The sequence below is a fragment of the Schistocerca nitens genome, chromosome 6 (assembly GCF_023898315.1).
Source record: "Schistocerca nitens isolate TAMUIC-IGC-003100 chromosome 6, iqSchNite1.1, whole genome shotgun sequence".
Taxonomy (NCBI): domain Eukaryota; kingdom Metazoa; phylum Arthropoda; class Insecta; order Orthoptera; family Acrididae; genus Schistocerca; species Schistocerca nitens.
The window spans coordinates 585,545,256-585,564,333 of NC_064619.1; the positions used below are offsets into that span (position 1 = coordinate 585,545,256).

A 19,078-nucleotide genomic window follows, 5' to 3' on the forward strand; every position below is an offset into this window, starting at 1 on the left:
CAGTTTTCTGATAGGTTTGATACGGTCAGCCACGAATTCCTCTTCTGTGCCAACCTCTCGATGTCAAAGTACCACTTGCAACCTACCAGTCAACGCCCTCAATTATTTGCTAGATGTATTCCAATTTCTGTCTTCCTCTACAGTTGTAACCCTCTGCAGTTCCTTGTAGTATTATCCAAGCTATTCCCGGATATCTTAACGCATGTCCTATCATCCTATCCCTTCTTCTTGTCACTTTTTTCCTTTATTCGCCGATTCTGAGGAGAATCTCCTCATTCCTTACCTAATTTCTAACATCTTCTGTAGCACCCTATATCAAATTTTTCAATACTCTTTTCTTATAGTTTTCCTACAGTCCATGATTCACTATTACACAATGCTGTGCTCCAAACGTATATACTCGGAAATTCCTTCCTCAAATTGAGGCACATTTTTGATAATAGAAGACTTATTTTGGCAAGCAATGCTCTCTTTGTCTATGCTAGTCTGCTTTTTGTGTCCTCCTGTCTTCGTTCGTCAAGGATATTTCGTTTCCAAGGTAGAAGAATTCATTAACTTCGTCTGCTTCGTGATGGCCAATTTTGATGCTAAATTTATTGCTATTCTCATTTCTGGCACTTGTCATTGGTTTCGTCTTTCTTTGGTTTACTCTCAATCCATGTTCCGTATTGATTAGACTGTTCATTCCTTTCAACAAGTCCTGTAATTTCTCTTCACTTTCACTGAGAATAGCAATTCATCAACGAATCTTATCACTGATGTCCGTTCACCTCTTGAACTTCTATTTTGTTTGCCTCATTGGTTCTTCGAAGCATAGATTACACAGTAGGGACGAAAGACTACAGTTCGTACACCCTTTTTAACCTGAGCGCTTCGTTCTTAATCTTCCACTGTTGTTGCTCCCTCTTGGCTCTTGCATGTATTCGCTGCTGCTGTGCATGTGACGGTAGAGGTAAAAGTACCGCCCAAGTACTGGGAAGTCAGCGCTTGGAACAGGGGTGCCACTTCACCTTAGAGGCCTCGTCCGATGTATATCGCAGATGATTTACGTTAATGCACTGACTGCGGCAGGCACATAACGCGTAATTATTTCGAGGACAGTTCGGATCTAGGAGCCGAAGCGGACAGGGAGTAGCAGATCATCAGCATATGGCCAGCAATGAAAGGTATGAAGGACGGCAGGGCCCCAATGAGGAGCCCTATGGCAATAATATACAGGAGAGTACAGAGCGAGCACCCTTGCCGTACAGAGCAGCAGATGGGTACCGGCCCTCCCAAATGTCCTCTGACTTGCTCGGGAAATGGCACTGCTGTAAAGGCACTGGAGGACATCGATAAAAGGAGGTGGGGTGCCCATGCGGACTGCCAGCGAAAGTAGGAAACGATGTCGCATTTTATCGAAGGCGCTATCGAAATCTATAGTGACGAACGCTGCGCTGAGAATGCAAGTCGCCACCATCGCAAATAAGTCGCGGCATTCCCCTGTGGCAGTCTGTATGTTAACCTGTCCCCCAGGCGTCATTTGCACTAGGGAAAGGACGCGAAGGAGTAGCGTTCGGAGACGCACTGCCAGTGAGATGAACATCTTGTAATCTGCGTTGAGTAGGTTGAGTGGACGATAGTCTGTGACCGTCGAACTGCGGAATGGTTTGTGGACCGGAATGATGATGGAGGACTGCTTGGTCACATCATCAGTTCTTGGAACAAAGTCGACCGCTACGATGCCAAGAGCCCCCGGAAGGCTCGGTAAAACTGAATCGGTAAGCCGTCTGCACACTTATGGATTGCGTAGTCGACTTCGTCTCGTGTGACCGGCACTGTTAACGAAATCGGCTCCGTGTGAGTGAGGTCACGTGACATATTCTAAGATTGAGTCGTCCGGACTTGCGTCAGCATCCTCTTCCCTGTAAGTATGCCGGTAGTGTTCGACGAACGCGTTAACGAAGTCATTCTTGTTGATCATGGGCGAATCATGTGGAGAGACCAGAGTGTCGATGGCTGTGGTAATCATTAGTAACATACAGCGTCAGTATCTACCCGTTCAAATGGCTCTGAGCACCATGGGACTTAACATCTGATGTCATCATTCCCCTAGAACTTAGAACTACTTAAACCTAACTAACCTAAGGACATCACACACATCCATGCCCGAGGCAGGATTCGAACCTGCAACCGTAGCGGTCTCGCAGTTCCAGGCTGAAGCTCCTAGAACCGCTCGGTCGCAGTGGTCCATAAATAATGATCACGTAGAATCCTTTGCTGTATTAACCTTTAACAGTTTTGCTTATATGACACTGTTTATTTTTCGGCATTATGGTACGGATAGTGGTTTATTGCACTATTTAGCCTTACGTCTATAGATGTCAGTTCTACTGTATTTTATATTTGTCCCAACAGCGTGATTACTACGTTTTTGTTTGTGGCAGCTGGGTGTTTCCCGAGTCGTAGGTTTTGTGTATGGCACACATGGCCTCCTGGAGTTTTGCACTGGACTAAGTCATGGCTCACAGTGCAGGTCTATTATTTTTCTGATCTTTCTGAGTTGATGGTGTCCTGTTTGTCTATCACTAAGCATCGCGTTGTGGATAGTTTCTCGCACCCGGAGGTGTCATTTTACCTTTGAGATGTACTTTCGTGTTATTGCTTCAGTTGATTATGTGTATGCCACTAGTTGCTCTGCAGATATTCAATAGTTTTGTCGTCCTGAGTTTTTAAACAAGTACGTATGATTCCTATGACTTGCCGTCCACGGTCTGTATATGTATTTAGTTTTTAGTTTTCCTAAAGCTTTTATGCTTTCAGGTTTTTTTAGGATGCTTGTCTAAAAATGTTTATTGTGGTGGTTAACACATGTACAGTGGTTCTGGTTATTTGCAAGTGGCTACTGAGGTCATTTTTAGTTTAAGGTTAGTGGGTGTGTTATGTACAAGTTTCCCAGTATGTGGCGTTGGAATGATTCAAATGGTTCACATGGCTCTGAGCACTATGGGACTTAACATCTATGGTCATCAGTCCCCTAGAACTTAGAATTACTTAAACCTAACTAACCTAAGGACATCACACAACACCCAGTCATCACGACACAGAGAAAATCCCTGACCCCGCCGGGAATCGAACCCGGGAACCCGGGCGTGGGAAGCGAGAACGCTACCGCACGACCACGAGCTGCGGACGTTGGAATGATTGTTTGGATCATTTAGTCTGGACTTTTAACGACCACTTTCTGTTTTTAAGGTGTGTGAGTGTATCGTTTGTTTCGCAAATTAGTTCGCGCTCTTACTAATTTGTGTGTACTTATGCAGCGTTCGGTTATCACTTCGTTGCGGTGGATGACTTCAACTGCCACTTGTTTTTTTTCTTTCTTTTTTATGTGTGGTTGAGTTTGATTCATTAGCAACTGAGAGTGGGTTCAGTGTCGATTTTCTCTGTATGAAGTGCCTTATGGGCCCACTCTCACAGTGTAGTTTAGGTGTGTGTAACTTCAACATATGTATTACGCACTTCGGCTAATATTACTTCACGCCGAACGCGACTATGTATGAGGAATGGCACCACATTTTTCCACGTCAGCAAGGACATGAAAGGATATGCTCGGCGGTTGTCACGTTTGTGTAAGTTATAATCTGAGGTTGCCTTCTTAGGGCTCTTCGGAGATCATTGTTTGCTCTTGTACGTTAATACGCATGTGCTTCTTGGTTTTATTCCATTGGAATTGCATATGGACGTTTCTAAGTTCGTGGTCGTGTATGTTATACATGCTTGTGGTACCTTCCATCGGTAATGCTGAAATTGAATATGGTGTTGCCCACACTTAGCCTTGATGACAGCTTCCACTCTCGCAGGCATACGTTCAATCAAGTGCTGGAAGGTTTCTTGGGGAATGGCAGACCATTCTTCACGGAGTGCTGCATTGACGAGAGGTACTTATGTCGGTCGGTGAGGCCTGGCACGAAGTCGGCGTTCCAAAACATCCCAAAGGTATTCTGTAGGATTCAGGTCAGGTCTCTGTGCAGGCCAGTCCATTACAGGTATGTTATTGTCGTGCGACCACTCTGCCCTAGGCCGTGCATTATGAACAGGTGCACGATCGTTTTGAAAGATGCAATCGCCATCCCAGAATTGCTCTTCAAAAAGGGGACGCAAGAATGTGCTTCAAACACTAATGCAGGCCTGTGCTGTGATAGTGCCAGCAAACCAACAAGGGGTGCAAGCCACCTCCATGAGACAACCACACCATAACACCACCGCCTCCGAATTTTACTGTTGGCACTACACATGCTGGCAGATGTTCACCGGGCATTCGCCATACCCACACCCTGCCATCGGACCGGCACATTGTGTACCGTGATTCGTCACTTCACACAACGTTTTTCCACTGTTCAGTTGTCCAACGTTTACGCTCCTTATACCATATGAGACGGCGTTTGGCATTTACCGGCGTGACGTGTGGCTCATAAACAGCCGCTCGACCATGAAATCCAATTTTTCTCAACTCCCGCCTGTCATAGTACTTGCAGTGGATCCTGATGTAGTTTGGAACTCCTGTGTGATGGTGTGGATAGATGTCTGCCTATTAGACATTACGACCTCTTCAACTGTCGGTGGTCTCTGTCAGTCAACAGACGAGGTCGGCCTGTACACTTTTGTGCTGTACGTGTCCCTTCACCTTTCCACTTTCTGTCACATCGGAAACAGTGGACCTAGGGATGTTTAGGAGTGTGGAAATTTCGCGTACCGAGGCATGACACAAGTGCCACCCCATCACCTGAACACGTTCGAAGTCCGTGAGTTCCGTGGAGCGTCCCATTCTGCTCTCTCACGATGTCTAATGACTGCTGAGGTCGGTGATATCGAATATCTGGCAGATGGTGGCAGCACAATGCATCTAATATGAAAAACGTACGTTTTGGGAGGTGTCCGGATACTTTCGATCACGTAGTGTACAATGAACCTTTGAACTAGGTCTTTTTTGCATTTTTTTGTTCCAACCATTTGGTATTACGTTATTAAGTTGTTTCTTTTTATGACTGGTGTATCCCGCATTCGTAGGTATTCCATTAGGAGATATACGAGACTTCGGTTGCTTGCTGGTGTAATTCGTTGTATGCGTGGGTCCCCTCGGGTACATGACGTCACTGGAGTGTGTGATTATTGGATTTTAAAGAAATAAGGTAACATAAATTAGATGCTGAATTTAGTTTTGTATGACTAACGACAGTATATTTTTATTATGTGATTTATTACTGTTTTAGTAACAAATTATGATTTCTGTTGTCAGTATTCTCATATTTACTATCATGCTACGCATGTTTCGTATACAGAGGCCCGAAGATGAAGCTTTTCGGCGTCGAAACTGGTAGCATGTTTTGAATAAACGACGTTGGATTACAACACAGCTGCTCGTTTTAACTATCATTATTCAAGTTCTTCATGTCCGGCTGCTAACCCAGTGTCCTCGATGGATTTCCAGAGAGTTTGTAACCCTTGGCAGGGTTCGTTCTCTCTGACAGTTTTAAAGAGTACTATGGCGAAAATAATAAAGATGTTAATTTATTCAAAGCTTCCTGACTTCTTGCACGTGTGAAGCGACTGCTAAGTGTCACTTGTTGCAGAGAAGTGTGCAACAAACAATGTGAAAAGTGTGCTGGTAAAACGTCACCAGCACTTTGGAACCTTGAGAGACAAAAACAGGAACGATAAAAATGCAGTGTATGACAAGATAAAAAATAGTCCCTAGACGCTGCTGTCCGGCACAGATTCTCGGCATTCAACGCCGGAGAAGCGACAAGCGGCCATTCCAGTCGGGATCTGCTTATTCGCTCATTCCAGCGTATAGGAGAGTCGTTACCAGTGCCTCTCTTTATGAGCGCGCGTAATGAGGGCTTAAGCCATGTCACGGCCGCTGACTTTATCCGCTGGCCACTCTCCAGAGACTGTCCGGGCAGCCGTGGGCTCATAAACATCTTTTTATGCAGACGGTTCAGAGAGGTCGCGCGAATAACTATTAAAGATGTCTCGCACGTCACCATTAGCTCCTTGTGATGCGCGAAAACCGTCTGGCTCCTTTACCTCTTTTTCGCATTTAGCCGTTTTGCCTTCCCTTTTTGGTTATGTAGAGAAGCATCTTGTAGCTTTGGGGTTGAATAGGCAAGGACCAGGCTACACAAACAAGGATTCGGAGGTTTTTCTGACATTGCTTATCCGCTATTTTCAACTTTGGGCATATCTTGTGTGTGTGTGTGTGTGTGTGTGTGTGTGTGTGTGTGTGTGTTTGTGTGTGTACATATTGTGCATCAGTGCCCACTACCAATAAAACTACCGCTACAAAATAATTTGCTGTTGAACAAATCAATTTGCGTTATTGAGCACTGGCAATCGTTAGCGAAATTGTTATCGACTGCAAGATTTACATGACCTATTGCCAGATGAGCTGAGGCAATCTCGGGCTTACGGTCGGCTGCGGATACAGGTGATACAGCTCGTGAGTTTTCTACATTACATCAAGCGAATATTCTTCCAGCAAGGGCAGTGATAATGTGACCCAATGACTACCGTGTATACCCGACATTAAAAAATCCATTTCTTCTTCATCTTTCGATTTTGGCTGCGACGGAATGGAGGAAAACCACTAATTTCCGTCATTTTCCCACTTCCTTTCTCAGTTGCGAATTTCTCTTTATCCTTTCACTTCATTTTTCCTCCCTTCATTCATCCAGAAGCATTTTTTTACTCTCCTCTTTTCGTCAAACACCACTAAATTTTGTGTGAAGTGCCTAAATACAATTTTGGGTTTGCGTCATATCTTCTGTTAAACGCGTTCGTCTCGTATCGTTCGTTATTCCTTGGATCGACGAGTTTCCGTTTTCCAGTTCTTAACCATAGAACACTAAAGGGGGGAAATGTTCCATCCTTATTAAACCAGTGTAAATTTTAGGACTCCGTACTTTATTCAAAGACAGTCATAATCATAGTTTACGCAATAATTTAATTACAAGTTCTCCAATAGTATGTCGCATTCAAAATAAGTACAAAATGTCCTGTTTTACGCCCTATTCTGATAATACCATATCGGCGGCGTTGAAAACACAACTTAAAATTAATTTTTAAGTTTACTACTGCCTGGGCTGACCACACGGCAGACAAAATAGCTCGCCTTTTTCTCACTGTACCTGTCAAATGGTTCAAATGACTCTGAGCACTATGGGACTTAACATCTGAGGTCATCAGTCCCCTAGAACTTAGAACTACTTAAACCTAACTAACCTAAGGACATCACACACATCCATGCCCGAGGCAGGATTCGAACCTGCGACCGTAGCAGTCCCGCAGTTCCGGACTGAAGCGCCTAGAACCGCACGGCCACCACGGCCGGCTCATTGTACCTGTCCTATCGGCCACTAGTACAGCTGTTCTTCTGTGTATTAATTCACTCTCTCTGTTCTGACTACACCAGAAGATTTATTCATAGGAATGAGTCTTATTTTGACAAAGGTCAAGTGAGGAATCGCAGTGCTTAAGACAGTGGACTAACTAACACGTGGGAAAAGTTCAAATCACTGCACAGCCATCCACATTTAAGAACTCCGTTCTTAAACCATACGTCTATAGGATTCCTTGGAAAAGGACACGGTCGATTTCCTTTCCCATTCTTGTCCAGTCCTGTTTCTTCACCCAGCATTATGCTCGAAACAGCTATATAACATCCTGTACATCATCTGACGATGAGCCTGAAAAGGTTCGAAAACCGGTTCATGGAATGAATAAGTAACTACTTCAAAAAAAAAGTGACTCGTTGCTGTTTTATGTAGTTACAGGCAATAATAATAATTCGAATTATTAACAAAAATAATAACTGACATTAATAATAATAAAAATAATAATAAAATTAAAATGATGATAAAATAGTGGATGACATTATTTAGTTATTACACAACAAATTCAATAATAATAATTGCATTATTAATAAAAAGTAATAATTTGAAAATAATAATAATAGAACACTAACCATCACAGTAAAATAATGTAGGCATTAAGTATGATATTGATTAGTTTGGCACTTTTGAAGCTTTGTTTGGTATTAGGAGAAGTGGAAGAAATAATGAAAGAGTCGAGGATTGGGATGATAGTGACAATGGCTGCTAGGAAAGAACTCAATTTCTGTAGAGAACTCTGTACCTAATGGGAGCGAGCTCCGGAAGAAACAGTTATTGTGACAGAAGGTGGGCCATTAGCTGTCTCTTCAAGTTTGAAATGATTTAAATTTCTCTAATCTTTCGAGGAAGATTGTTCCAAAGTTGGGATCCTTATATTGACAGTGACTCAGAGAACATGGCAGTACCGTGTACTGGTATGGAGAGGATTTTACTTTGTTGAGACATTTATTTTATGAACTTCAGTTATATTACAACATTGTTCCTGGGCATTTTATTGTCTGATTCTGTTGGGCGATACGAAAGTTGTTAGAGAGTCGCATTAATTGATGTAATTGATGTAGAAGCTCATGTTTTAGGCTGAAATATCGACACTGTTGCTGCAGCCAGAATGGATCGCATATTAAATAAAATGCTACTTTTTTTTAAAGGATTGACGCGAAGATGGTGCGTAATTGTCGATAAAACCTGGAAGTTATATTTTTGACGAGTAGGAAAGATCTTTGCTCTTTATAAAGAAAAACTATATATTCCGGCCGAAGCCATCGAGAAATTTAATAACGTGTCCTAGTTTATCGGAAGAAAAATATAAAGAAAAAACTTTGCACTAAAATTTGACAAGCGGATGCGTCCGATGTCTTTTGTAATGCGGTGGATGTTATCTCAAAGCTAAAGAAACCGACATGAAATCTTCTAATGGGCAGTTGTTTGTAGATCTAACAAATATCTGTGGAGTATAGCGTTGCATTTATGTCAAATGCATGAAATATGACATGAAACAATCGGAAAATATGAAGCGGGGTGTGGGCCCATAGCTCAATTATTTCGAAGTTTATCGCAATGGTTCCTGAGTTTGTACCAGTGCCTGGTAAAGTAATTACAAGCAGCGTTCTGTTACTCATCCGGGTAATACTGTCGAAATATGTGAATATTTCCCAATGCATTGCTCCTCCATCATGTGGCGCACAAATGCACACGACCAACCTATCACCTTACCAGAAAATGGTCCGCCCCAGGTAGCTGAATAGTCAGCGCGAACGACTGTCAATCCTACCTCCCCGGGTTCGATTCCCGGCTGGGTCGGAGATTTTCTCCGCTCAGGGATTGGGTGTTGTGTTGTCCTAATCATCATCATTTCATCCCCATCGACGCGTAAGTCGCCGAAGTGGCGTCAAATCGAAAGACTTGCACAAGGCGAGAGGTCTACCCGACGGGAGGACCTCGTCACACGTTGTCACCAGAAAATGAAAGTGAGACAGACTTGACGTATGTTAACAATCTCTGCTGCTGAGGCGATTATGTGGAACTATATAATGGTGAATGTGGCAGACAAAATGTAAATCTACAGCTAACAGCATAAATTTAGAGGAGAAATAAGTATATGTAAAAACTTAATCATCTGAAGGGGGAAGGTACTGATAAATGTTCTACGCCAGCAAATGTGATAAAGGGAGGAACCATGAATGTTTCAATATGCCACAGAATGCCGTGCTTTGGGAATAAAAACGAGGTGATGGCTGTAAGAAAACCACTCAAAACTCCAGTATTTATTTCTGAACAGGAGGACATAAACGAAAACATCAAAGTAATTCGAAGATTAGTGGCACAGTAAGGAAAACGGATAGAAGGAAAAGGGTTTTCGGCTACCCGTCTACGACGTGATCATTAATGTTGGGAGGAATGGTAGAGGAAGAAAATCAGTCATGTGCTTCTAAAGAAACTCTTCCAAGCATTTAGTTTGAATGATTTAGGCTCACATGATTCTGAGCACTATGGGACATCTGAGGTATGAGTTCCCTAGAACTTAGAACTACTTAAACCTACCTAACCTAAGGACATCACACACATCCATGCCAGAGGCACGATTCGAACCTGCGACCGTAGCAGTCGCGCGGTTCCGGACTGAAGCGCCTAGAACCGCTCGGCCACAGCGGCCGGCAAATGATTTAGCGAAACAACGGAACAAGTAAATCTGGATGATGGTACGGGTACTGGAAATCCCCTCCTACTGAATGGAAGAAGGAAGAAAGAAACGATGATTAAAATACGAGGGGGAGCACGGATGACGTGGGAGACAAAAGAAGCTACTGCTTCTGAATGACTCACCGCTGAATACGTCCAGCCAAGGGCGAGGCTGGAGGAATTCGACATCTTTTTTATGCTGCGCGGGCGGTTTTTAATTGGAGGAACTGGTCTGACTTGCTCTGCCCATTATCTGAACACCCAGTAATTGGTGGGTCCCGAGATGAGGCGAGAGGGAGATAGTGATAATTAACTAGGAATACAGAGAGGGAGAGAGAGAATGAGAGAGGTAGGAGGATAACGTCCTAAAAAGGGGCATAAAGTCCCCTCGTTAAGCCGGAGATATTATTTAGATTCAGTGTATCTGTGGGAGGGAACAGGCATGGCCCGGAGCGGTATCGGCAGCCATCCCGAAAGCAATAACTACTGTCTCGTCAACTACCGCCGCCACTACCGGAAAATCCGGAATCGTGATAAATAAAAGTGGAGACTGGTTAAGTTATTTCCTGGCGTAGCGAGTCGGTCCCGTCTCGTCTCGGGCGGACGTCGCCGCCGCCGCAGCAGCAGCAGCAGAGAGGAGCCGGACCCGAAAACCTGTTGGTCTCGCTAGGCGCTATTTGGAACGAGTCCGGCGAAGAATGCAGCAGCATCGGCGCTAGCTGCAGGATCGCCCTCGTCTGGACCGCAGCGCGGCTCAGCATCTCGCAGTGCCGACCCGAGCCGCTCGCCGACGCTACCGACGCCGACTGCCGCGCAGATGGTGATGGTGACGCTAGCGGGGCGACGCGGCCGCGACCCGCCTTCTCCGCGCCTGCGCTCTTCGCAAAGAGGGGGCCGGCCCGTTTCACCTGTTGCTGCTTCCGCCGCCGCCGCCGCCGCCGCCGCCTGCCCTGCTGGTGGTGGTCGTGACGTCACACGGCGCGCACGCCGCCTGCGCCTACAGCCACCGCGAAAGCCCCGGTCTGCTACCAGCGCCACTTTGTTCTTTTACTTCTGTTCGTAATTGTCCCTTCTGTTATTTTTTATTTATTTATTTTCATACCACAGTGAGTGCGTTCTAAATCGAACCGCGTGATGCACCGTTCGTGATGTGTGTGACCTTTGGATCTGTTTCCGTGTGAGTGAATCTAATTTCGTTGCCTTACGACAAATGGCATACGTGTCGTTAGCGCTAGGAGCAGGGATCCCGAACAGTTGACACACTGTTTTGTAACTTATCGATCATCGCGTTTAAGTCCGCGGCTCGTGGTCTTGCGGTAGCGTTTTCGCTTGCCGCGCACGGGGTCCCGGGTTCGATTCCCGGCGGGGTCAGGGATTTTCTCTGCCTCGAGATGACTGGGTGTTGTGTCTCTTTCATCCTCATTCACTCGCAAATCGCCGTAGTGGCATTAAAGAACTTGTGGAGCGGCGGCCGAACCGCCCCGCGAAGGGTCTCCCGGCCACCAATGCCATACGCTCATTATTATCGTGTGTAAAATGTTTAAAGTCAGACCAAACTCCTTGTACGCCTACAAATACCTCACAGCCCGTAAATCTAAGTTAATGAGGTTAGGACGTCAAATACGCCGACTTGGAGCAGGAGAGGGGCACCACTGTCTATACTTTTACAAATAAATTCATAAAACTGGTCAGCATGACCAAGAAGGATTCAGAATTCACACTCATAACAGTGGAAGTTCGAAAACATACGAAGTAATTTTTTTTACATGTGAAATTTCATCATTTTTTTCACTTACTAATGGCAGCATTTGTTGCTATAGGTACACTTTTCGATGAATTTTGCACAGGATACAAACCATACTTAAAGGTGTGTGAAACTCTAGAATTTTCCAAATCTATTAAAAACTATGGTAAAAATTGAGGGAAATAACTACAAAATTTGTGTTTTTTCTAAACATGAAGTTTAAAATACAACATATCATTCGTTTTTTCATAAATTAAATAAATTCTAGAGTTTCATACACCTGTAAGTATGATATGTATGCTGTGCAAAATTCATCGAAGAATCTCTCTAACTTAGGAAGAGAAGTGTACCTATAGTAACAAATGCAGCCATTATTAAGTGAAAAAATGATGAAATTTCACACGTAAAAAAAATTATTTTGTTATGTTTTCGAACTTCCACTGCAATGAGTGTGAATCCTGAATCCTTCCTGGTTCATAGAACTTATTTGCGAAAGTATAGACACTGGAAATTAAAATGTCCTGTGATGCCTCTCCTGCTCCAAGTCGGCCCCTTTGACGTTATACCCCCCTGAAGTATGTAAGTAGCAGACGGAATTTCTCATTGTACCACATTAGTTTACATCTTTAATCCATAAGCCATCGTACGATATGGATATCGAATGTCCTCCCCTTTCCCCCACCTGTTTTTTTGTTCATTTCGCGGATGGTAAACGGAATGGAAGATCTCCAGTGGTCAGTGTGCCAGTTCGAACATCACTAACTTCAGCATTATTAGATTATGCGACAAACATAGGGCAAAAAGTGTGATCTTTCACTGCTACTCGAACGTCAGATGGAATTTTCTGAATAAGTCACCCGCTATGCAGAACGTATTTGTTGTCTTCCTTGATTTTCGGTCTCTCTTTCCGCAGTTGCAGATATAGAAGTTGTGTATCTAAATTTTCATCTTTCGAACCTGTAGTGAAAGTCTCACTAAGACCAGACGTGTTGCGCTTTCTTCTAAAGCACCTTCAGCGGCCAGGTTTTTTGTTGGTCACTTCATCCTTCTTCATTAGATGTATTCGCAACTGCGAACAAGGACAACCATCAGCAGTTGAATGGAACGACAGTGAAAATTTGCGCCGGACCCGGGTTTTCCGCTTCGACTTACCATTTGGCTACCCGTGCATGACTCACGGCCACATACAAACTTCCATATGTCTATTACCTGTACTCGTACATCCACTATGTATATCCCCGTACAGGTCAGACGTTATAATCGAGAGTCGCTTGCCCTATATCGGCAGATAAATACGATATTTCCGTGCCTGTTTTATTCTGATTACGACGCAAGGTTTCTTTGAAGAGGCATTCAAAGAAGAATCAAGTAAACAACAAAAAACCTGACCACTGAAGATACTTCAGAATAAAACGAAAAGCATCTGGTCTTAATAAGACTTGCAAAAGACGGAGATGAACCTACACAACAACGTATTTCTTGTAGCTTTTCTGTGTTCTTTCTGGAAGGCTTTTTCACTGGCTGGATAAACATTTTAATAAATTCACTGTCCCCAAACAGGTAGTCAGAGGATCAAGTGCGCACAGACGCTTTCTGAAGTCACACTTTGAGGGCCTCCAGTGTTAATCGGACGGGTATGTAGTTCCTGTGAACAGGAATACAAAAAATATATTCCTTTCTTCTGAGTCGGTTAACTGAGGACTGACGGTAATCCAACGTGACTCTGTTACTAGATTTCTACCTCTTGTATGGTCCAACATGGTCTACACAGACCATTTGCAACTGTTGTTATCAACTTCATTAAATAGCAGCTCCTTCAGTTCAAATTTGTATTTCTTTTCACGACCAGTTTCGGCCCCTGGGCTATTATCAAGTGGTAATAAACTATTTCATAAAATTGCATTTGTTAAAAGAGCAGCATATTCACTATGATATTTGCTATCAGTTTCCTCCTTTGATGATCATTAGGTGTCATAAAGTATCATGTTGCCATTTTTAACGAAGATAGTAGTATGCCGTCAATTATACATTACTATCTGTGGGGTTCTGATAGTATCGTAGCCAATAGAAGATCGTACATCAAAACTATGGTAGTCATAAGGCATCTGTCACTAATTGTGGGCAGAGGATTTCATTAAAACCAATTTCTGTTGTTGTTGTTGTTGTGGTCTACAGTCCTGAGACTGGCTTGATGCAGCTCTCCATGCTAATCTATCCTGTGCAAGCTCCTTCATCTCCCAGTACCTACTGCAACCTACATCCTTCTGAATCTGCTTAGTGTATTGATCTCTTGGTCTCCCTCTACGATTTTTACCCTCCACGCTGCCCTCAAATACTAAATTAGCGATCCCTTGATGCCTCAGGACATGTCCTACCAACCGATCCCTTCTTCTGGTCAAGTTGTGCCACAAACTTCTCTTCTCCCCAATCCTATTCAATACCTCCACATTAGTTACGTGATCTACCCACTTAATCTTCAACATTCTTCTGTAGCACAACATTTAGAGAGCTTCTATTCTCTTCTTGTCCAAACTATTTATCGTCCATGTTTCACTTCCATACATGGCTACACTCCATACAAATACTTTCAGAAACGACTTCGCCGGCCGAAGTGGCCGTGCGGTTAAAGGCGCTGCAGTCTGGAACCGCAAGACCGCTACGGTCGCAGGTTCGAATCCTGCCTCGGGCATGGATGTTTGTGATGTCCTTAGGTTAGGTAGGTTTAACTAGTTCTAAGTTCCAGGGGACTAATGACCTCAGCAGTTGAGTCCCATAGTGCTCAGAGCCATTTTAGAAACGACTTCCTGACACTTAAATCTATACTCGATGTTAACAAATTTCTCTTCTTCAGAAACGATTTCCTTGCCATTGCCAGTCTACATTTTATATCCTCTCTACTTCGACCATCATCAGTTATTTTGCTCCCCAAATAGCAAAACTCCTTTACTACTTTAAGTGTCTCATTTCCTAATCAAATTCCCTCAGCATCACCCGACTTAATTCGACTACATTCCATTATCCTTGTTTTGCTTTTGTTGATGTTCATCTTATATCCTCCTTTCAAGACACTGTCCATTCCATTTAACTGCTCTTCCAAGTCCTTTGCTGTCTCTGACAGAATTACAATGTCATCGGCGAACCTCAAAGTTTTTATTTCTTCTCCCTGGATTTTAATACCTACTCCAAATTTTTCTTTTGTTTCCTTTACTGCTTGCTCAATATACAGATTGAATAACATCGGGAAGAGGCTACAACCCTGTCTCACTCCCTTCCCAACCACTGCTTCCCTTTCATGCCCCTCGACTCTTATAACTGCCATCTGGTTTCTGTACAAATTGTAAATAGCCTTTCGCTCCCTGTATTTTACCCCTGCCACCTTTAGAATTTGAAAGAGAGTATTCCAGTCGACATTGTCAAAAGCTTTCTCTAAGTCTACAAATGCTAGAAACGTAGGTTTGCCTTTCCTTAATCTTTCTTCTAAGATAAGTCGTAAGGTCAGTATTGCCTCACGTGTTCCAACATTTCTACGGAATCCAAACTGATCTTCCCCGAGGTCGGCTTCCACTAGTTTTTCCATTCGTCTGTAAAGAATTCGCGTTAGTATTTTGTAGCTGTGACTTATTAAACTGATAGTTCGGTTAATTTTCACATCTGTCAACACCTGCTTTCTTTGGGATTGGAATTATTATATTCTTCTTGAAGCCTGAGGGTATTTCGCCTGTCTCGTACATCTTGCTCACCAGCTTTGTCAGGACTGGCTCTCCCAAGGCCGTCAGTAGTTCTAATGGAATGTTGTCTACTCCCGGGGCCTTGTTTCGACTCAGGTCTTTCAGTGCTCTGTCAAACTCTTCACGCAGTATCGTACCTCCCATTTCATCTTTATCTACATCCTCTTCCATTTCCATAATATTGTCGTCAAGTACATCGCTCTTGTATAGACCCTCCATATACTCCTTCCACCTTTCTGCATTCCCCTCTTTGCTTAGAACTGGGTTTCCATCTGAGCTCTTGATATTCATACAAGTGGCTCTCTTTTCTCCAAAGGTCTCTTTAATTTTCCTGTAGGCTGTATCTATCTTACCCCTAGTGAGATAAGCCTCCACATCCTTACATTTGTCCTCTAGCCATGCCTGCTTAGCCATTTTGCACTTCCTGTCCATCTCATTTTTGAGACGTTTGTATTCCCTTTTGCCTGCTTCATTTACTGCATTTTTATATTTTCTCCTTTCATCAATTAAATTCAATATTTCTTCTGTTACCAAGGATTTCTACTAGCCCTCGTCTTTTTACCTACTTATCCTCTGCTGCCTTCACTACTTCATCCCTCAGAGCTACCCATTCTTTTTCTACTGTATTTCTTTCCCCCATTCCTGTGAATTGTTCCCTTATGCTCTCCCTGAAACTCCGTACAAACTCTGGTTTAGTCAGTTTATCCAGGTCCCATCTCCTTAAATTCCCACCTTTTTGCAATTTCTTCAGTTTTAATCTACAGTTCATAGTCAATAGATTGTGGTCAAAGCCCACATCTGCCCCTGGAAATGTCCTGCAATTTAAAACCTGGATTTCTGTTAGGTCGTCAAAATCAAAAACGTACAGACGTAACACATACTGGCATTTCTTGAAGATGGCATAGTCTGCATACTGACAAAACGAACAACTGATTTCCGTTTATTCCATCAATGAGAAAACATACACTTTAATCGACTAACTTGGTATCAGTGTCTGATACTAAACACTCTCTTAGCTTTTAAGAGTATCAGTTAAAAAAACTTACCAAGTTTCCGTTGTGTGGAGGTGCTAAGCTTCCGGAAACAGGTTCCTTTCCAAATAGATACCTCCTTCCATATAACTAGAAGCCCTCAGAGCGAGATGAATAAGCTTATCTTTATTTGAGTGCGATGAAATACAGCGTTTCAGATGGATGATGAAATAACAGGGAAAATCCTGAAGAGAAAATCATGAAAATGTATTCCATATTCCAGCTCTTCCAAGATAAAGCAATTTGAACTTCACGATATTAGTCGTGTTGGTCGCTTAAACGTGAACATGTTCAGCCATCCTTCACGGAATTGCTGTTTATGGACGCGGTTTCAGACTATAGTCCAGATTTGAAATTTACAACCGGTTGAGGGATTGATTTCCGTCTTTTAAACACTTGCCCTCGCGCTACAGAAAAATATAAGTACAGATACTGTTAGCAATACAGCTGTGTTTAGATGAAGTCAAATTTACAGCTGCGTCTTTGATGAACTGTCAGGTCAGTCTGGCAACGGACACATCAAACAACAATTTGTTAAATTATTTCCACCAACGCCGTTAGCATTCTTGACAGTTTCAGTAGCTCTGTACTTCGAACATCATTGAGAATAGAGTATATGGTTACGTGATGCTTTCAATTAAGACTATTAACGGCCTTTAGCACATGGTGATTTCTCCTGTAACATCCTGTTGGAGTAATCTTATAACCCACCAATGGTTTCTGAAATTTCGCAAGGAAGTATTAATTAAACAGTCGGATCTTTTCTTGAGCTGGTTTACTTATGTATTTATTCTCGAAAACTTCACATTAAACCTAAAATTATACACCCATCAACACATCCTTGTTTGCACACATACAATCTCTTTGCGTGTCGTAGATGGTTTCGGATCAGCATATTATATCAAATTGTGTGACGAGTTGCACGAGGGTTTCGTTAGTCCTCTCTCTTGTAAATGACAAATGGTTTCACACTGTTGCCAGGATAAGTAGGATACTAAGTGAACTTACATGCGACTTACCCAAACCGTAACGCCGTTACGATGAAGTCTTGGAAACTGCATCTGGCCTACGCGACATAGTACTTATAAAACTATTGTACAATTTACACAGCAACATGGAGGGTACCGCCTATCAACATTATTTTCTTTCCTATTCCATACGCACACTGAGCAAAGGGGAAGTAACTGTCCATAAGCACCGTATGAACTTAATGTCTCTTACCTTACACTCGTGCTCCCTAAACGAAATTTATGATCGTGGCTGCAGAAGTGTTGCACAGTCTTCACCGAATACAGGCTCTCAAAATTCGCCAACAGGATTTCGTGAGAACTACGCCTTACTTCTTCCACTGACATTCCCCCGAGTATTACACTTCCGTGTGTGCTGTGCCGACCCTTTACTATCGCAACATCGCTTCTCTGAATTAGTTCGGTATCTTTTGCCGATGTCTACTTGATAAGAAAATAAGCAGCCATTTCCTACCATTCTGCTAGCACAAAAAGTATTATGTTAGGTGTATTTGGCAGTGTTTTGCAGAGCTCAACCTTAGATACAGGCGAAGGTTGTTGCACCTAAAGGTGAGTCGGAGGGTACAACTTTTAAGCCAATCGCCGTACCAGTAAAGAAGGGGACAGGCGTCTCATTCCTTCGGTTGCATTCCATCGTGGATAAATACATCCTAGTTCCATCATTTTAGTTCAGGTGCGCTATAGTATTGCAATATTAAGCACTTACTGTTGTGTTTCGAGTCCGGTGTTATTTCTGCCTGCTTGAATTAATACATTCGCATTTATGGCGTCCAGATCGCCAAAAGTTATTTCGTGCAGTGTCACTTTCTCTCTCTCCTTCCACGTCCACTGTGTCATCAAATGCGTGATGAATGTTGGATGAGAAAAGTATTTTATCCGTTAAGACACTTTTGATGTTTACTCAGTCTCATGCCATGTGGGAGACGAAATCTTTTTTCAGTGTCCTTACTTCTGTTTAGCGCGCAGTTGATAAATAACTTTCCGCATACCTCATAATAAGTTATACAAAATATATTGTAGAGAATGTCTAGCTGTAGGATTACTTTTTATTATTCAGTGTGCCCACGAGTAACTAGTTTCTTCACATTTACAACATTGAGTAACTGACAGTACTGTTTCCGGATACGTCGTCTGTGAAATAGCCGAGATGAAACTGAGATACCTGTCAATTACAACGTCGGGAGAAACTTTTTCTGGCGAGCCTAGATGTTGCTATAAGTACTGACAATGAGTCTGTTACGGCAGTAATTTTCATAACTGGTAGTGGTTAATACTTTGTATCATCTGTCTTCCCTTCTGTTTTATGCTCTTCGTAGATAAGTGACTAACGTTTTCTCGCATGTTATCGTTTACACTGTTGTATAACCACTATTTTTCTAGCAGTCTGATTTCTCGTAAGTTGTATTTTACAATTTTGATTGTATCTGATTAGCTC

The 19,078-nt window shown here is 42.9% G+C and overlaps 1 protein-coding gene across 7 annotated transcripts in view; it reads left to right on the forward strand.

Annotated features, from left to right (window-relative positions):
* Nucleotides 1-19,078, forward strand: part of LOC126263179 (uncharacterized) — a 488,493-nt gene that overhangs the window by 64,041 nt on the left and 405,374 nt on the right. For 3 of the 7 annotated variants that reach the window (XR_007546853.1, XR_007546854.1, XM_049960231.1), the window contains exon 1: nucleotides 10,906-11,132. The exons of the other annotated variants lie outside the window; for them this stretch is intronic. Coding sequence is in view for 1 of the 3 variants with exons in the window: in XM_049960231.1 (XP_049816188.1) it covers nucleotides 10,930-11,132 (203 nt within the window). In the remaining 2 variants the exon portion in view is untranslated. Of the gene's footprint in view, nucleotides 1-10,905; nucleotides 11,133-19,078 lie in introns of those variants that run through there. 7 annotated transcript variants of the gene reach the window in all.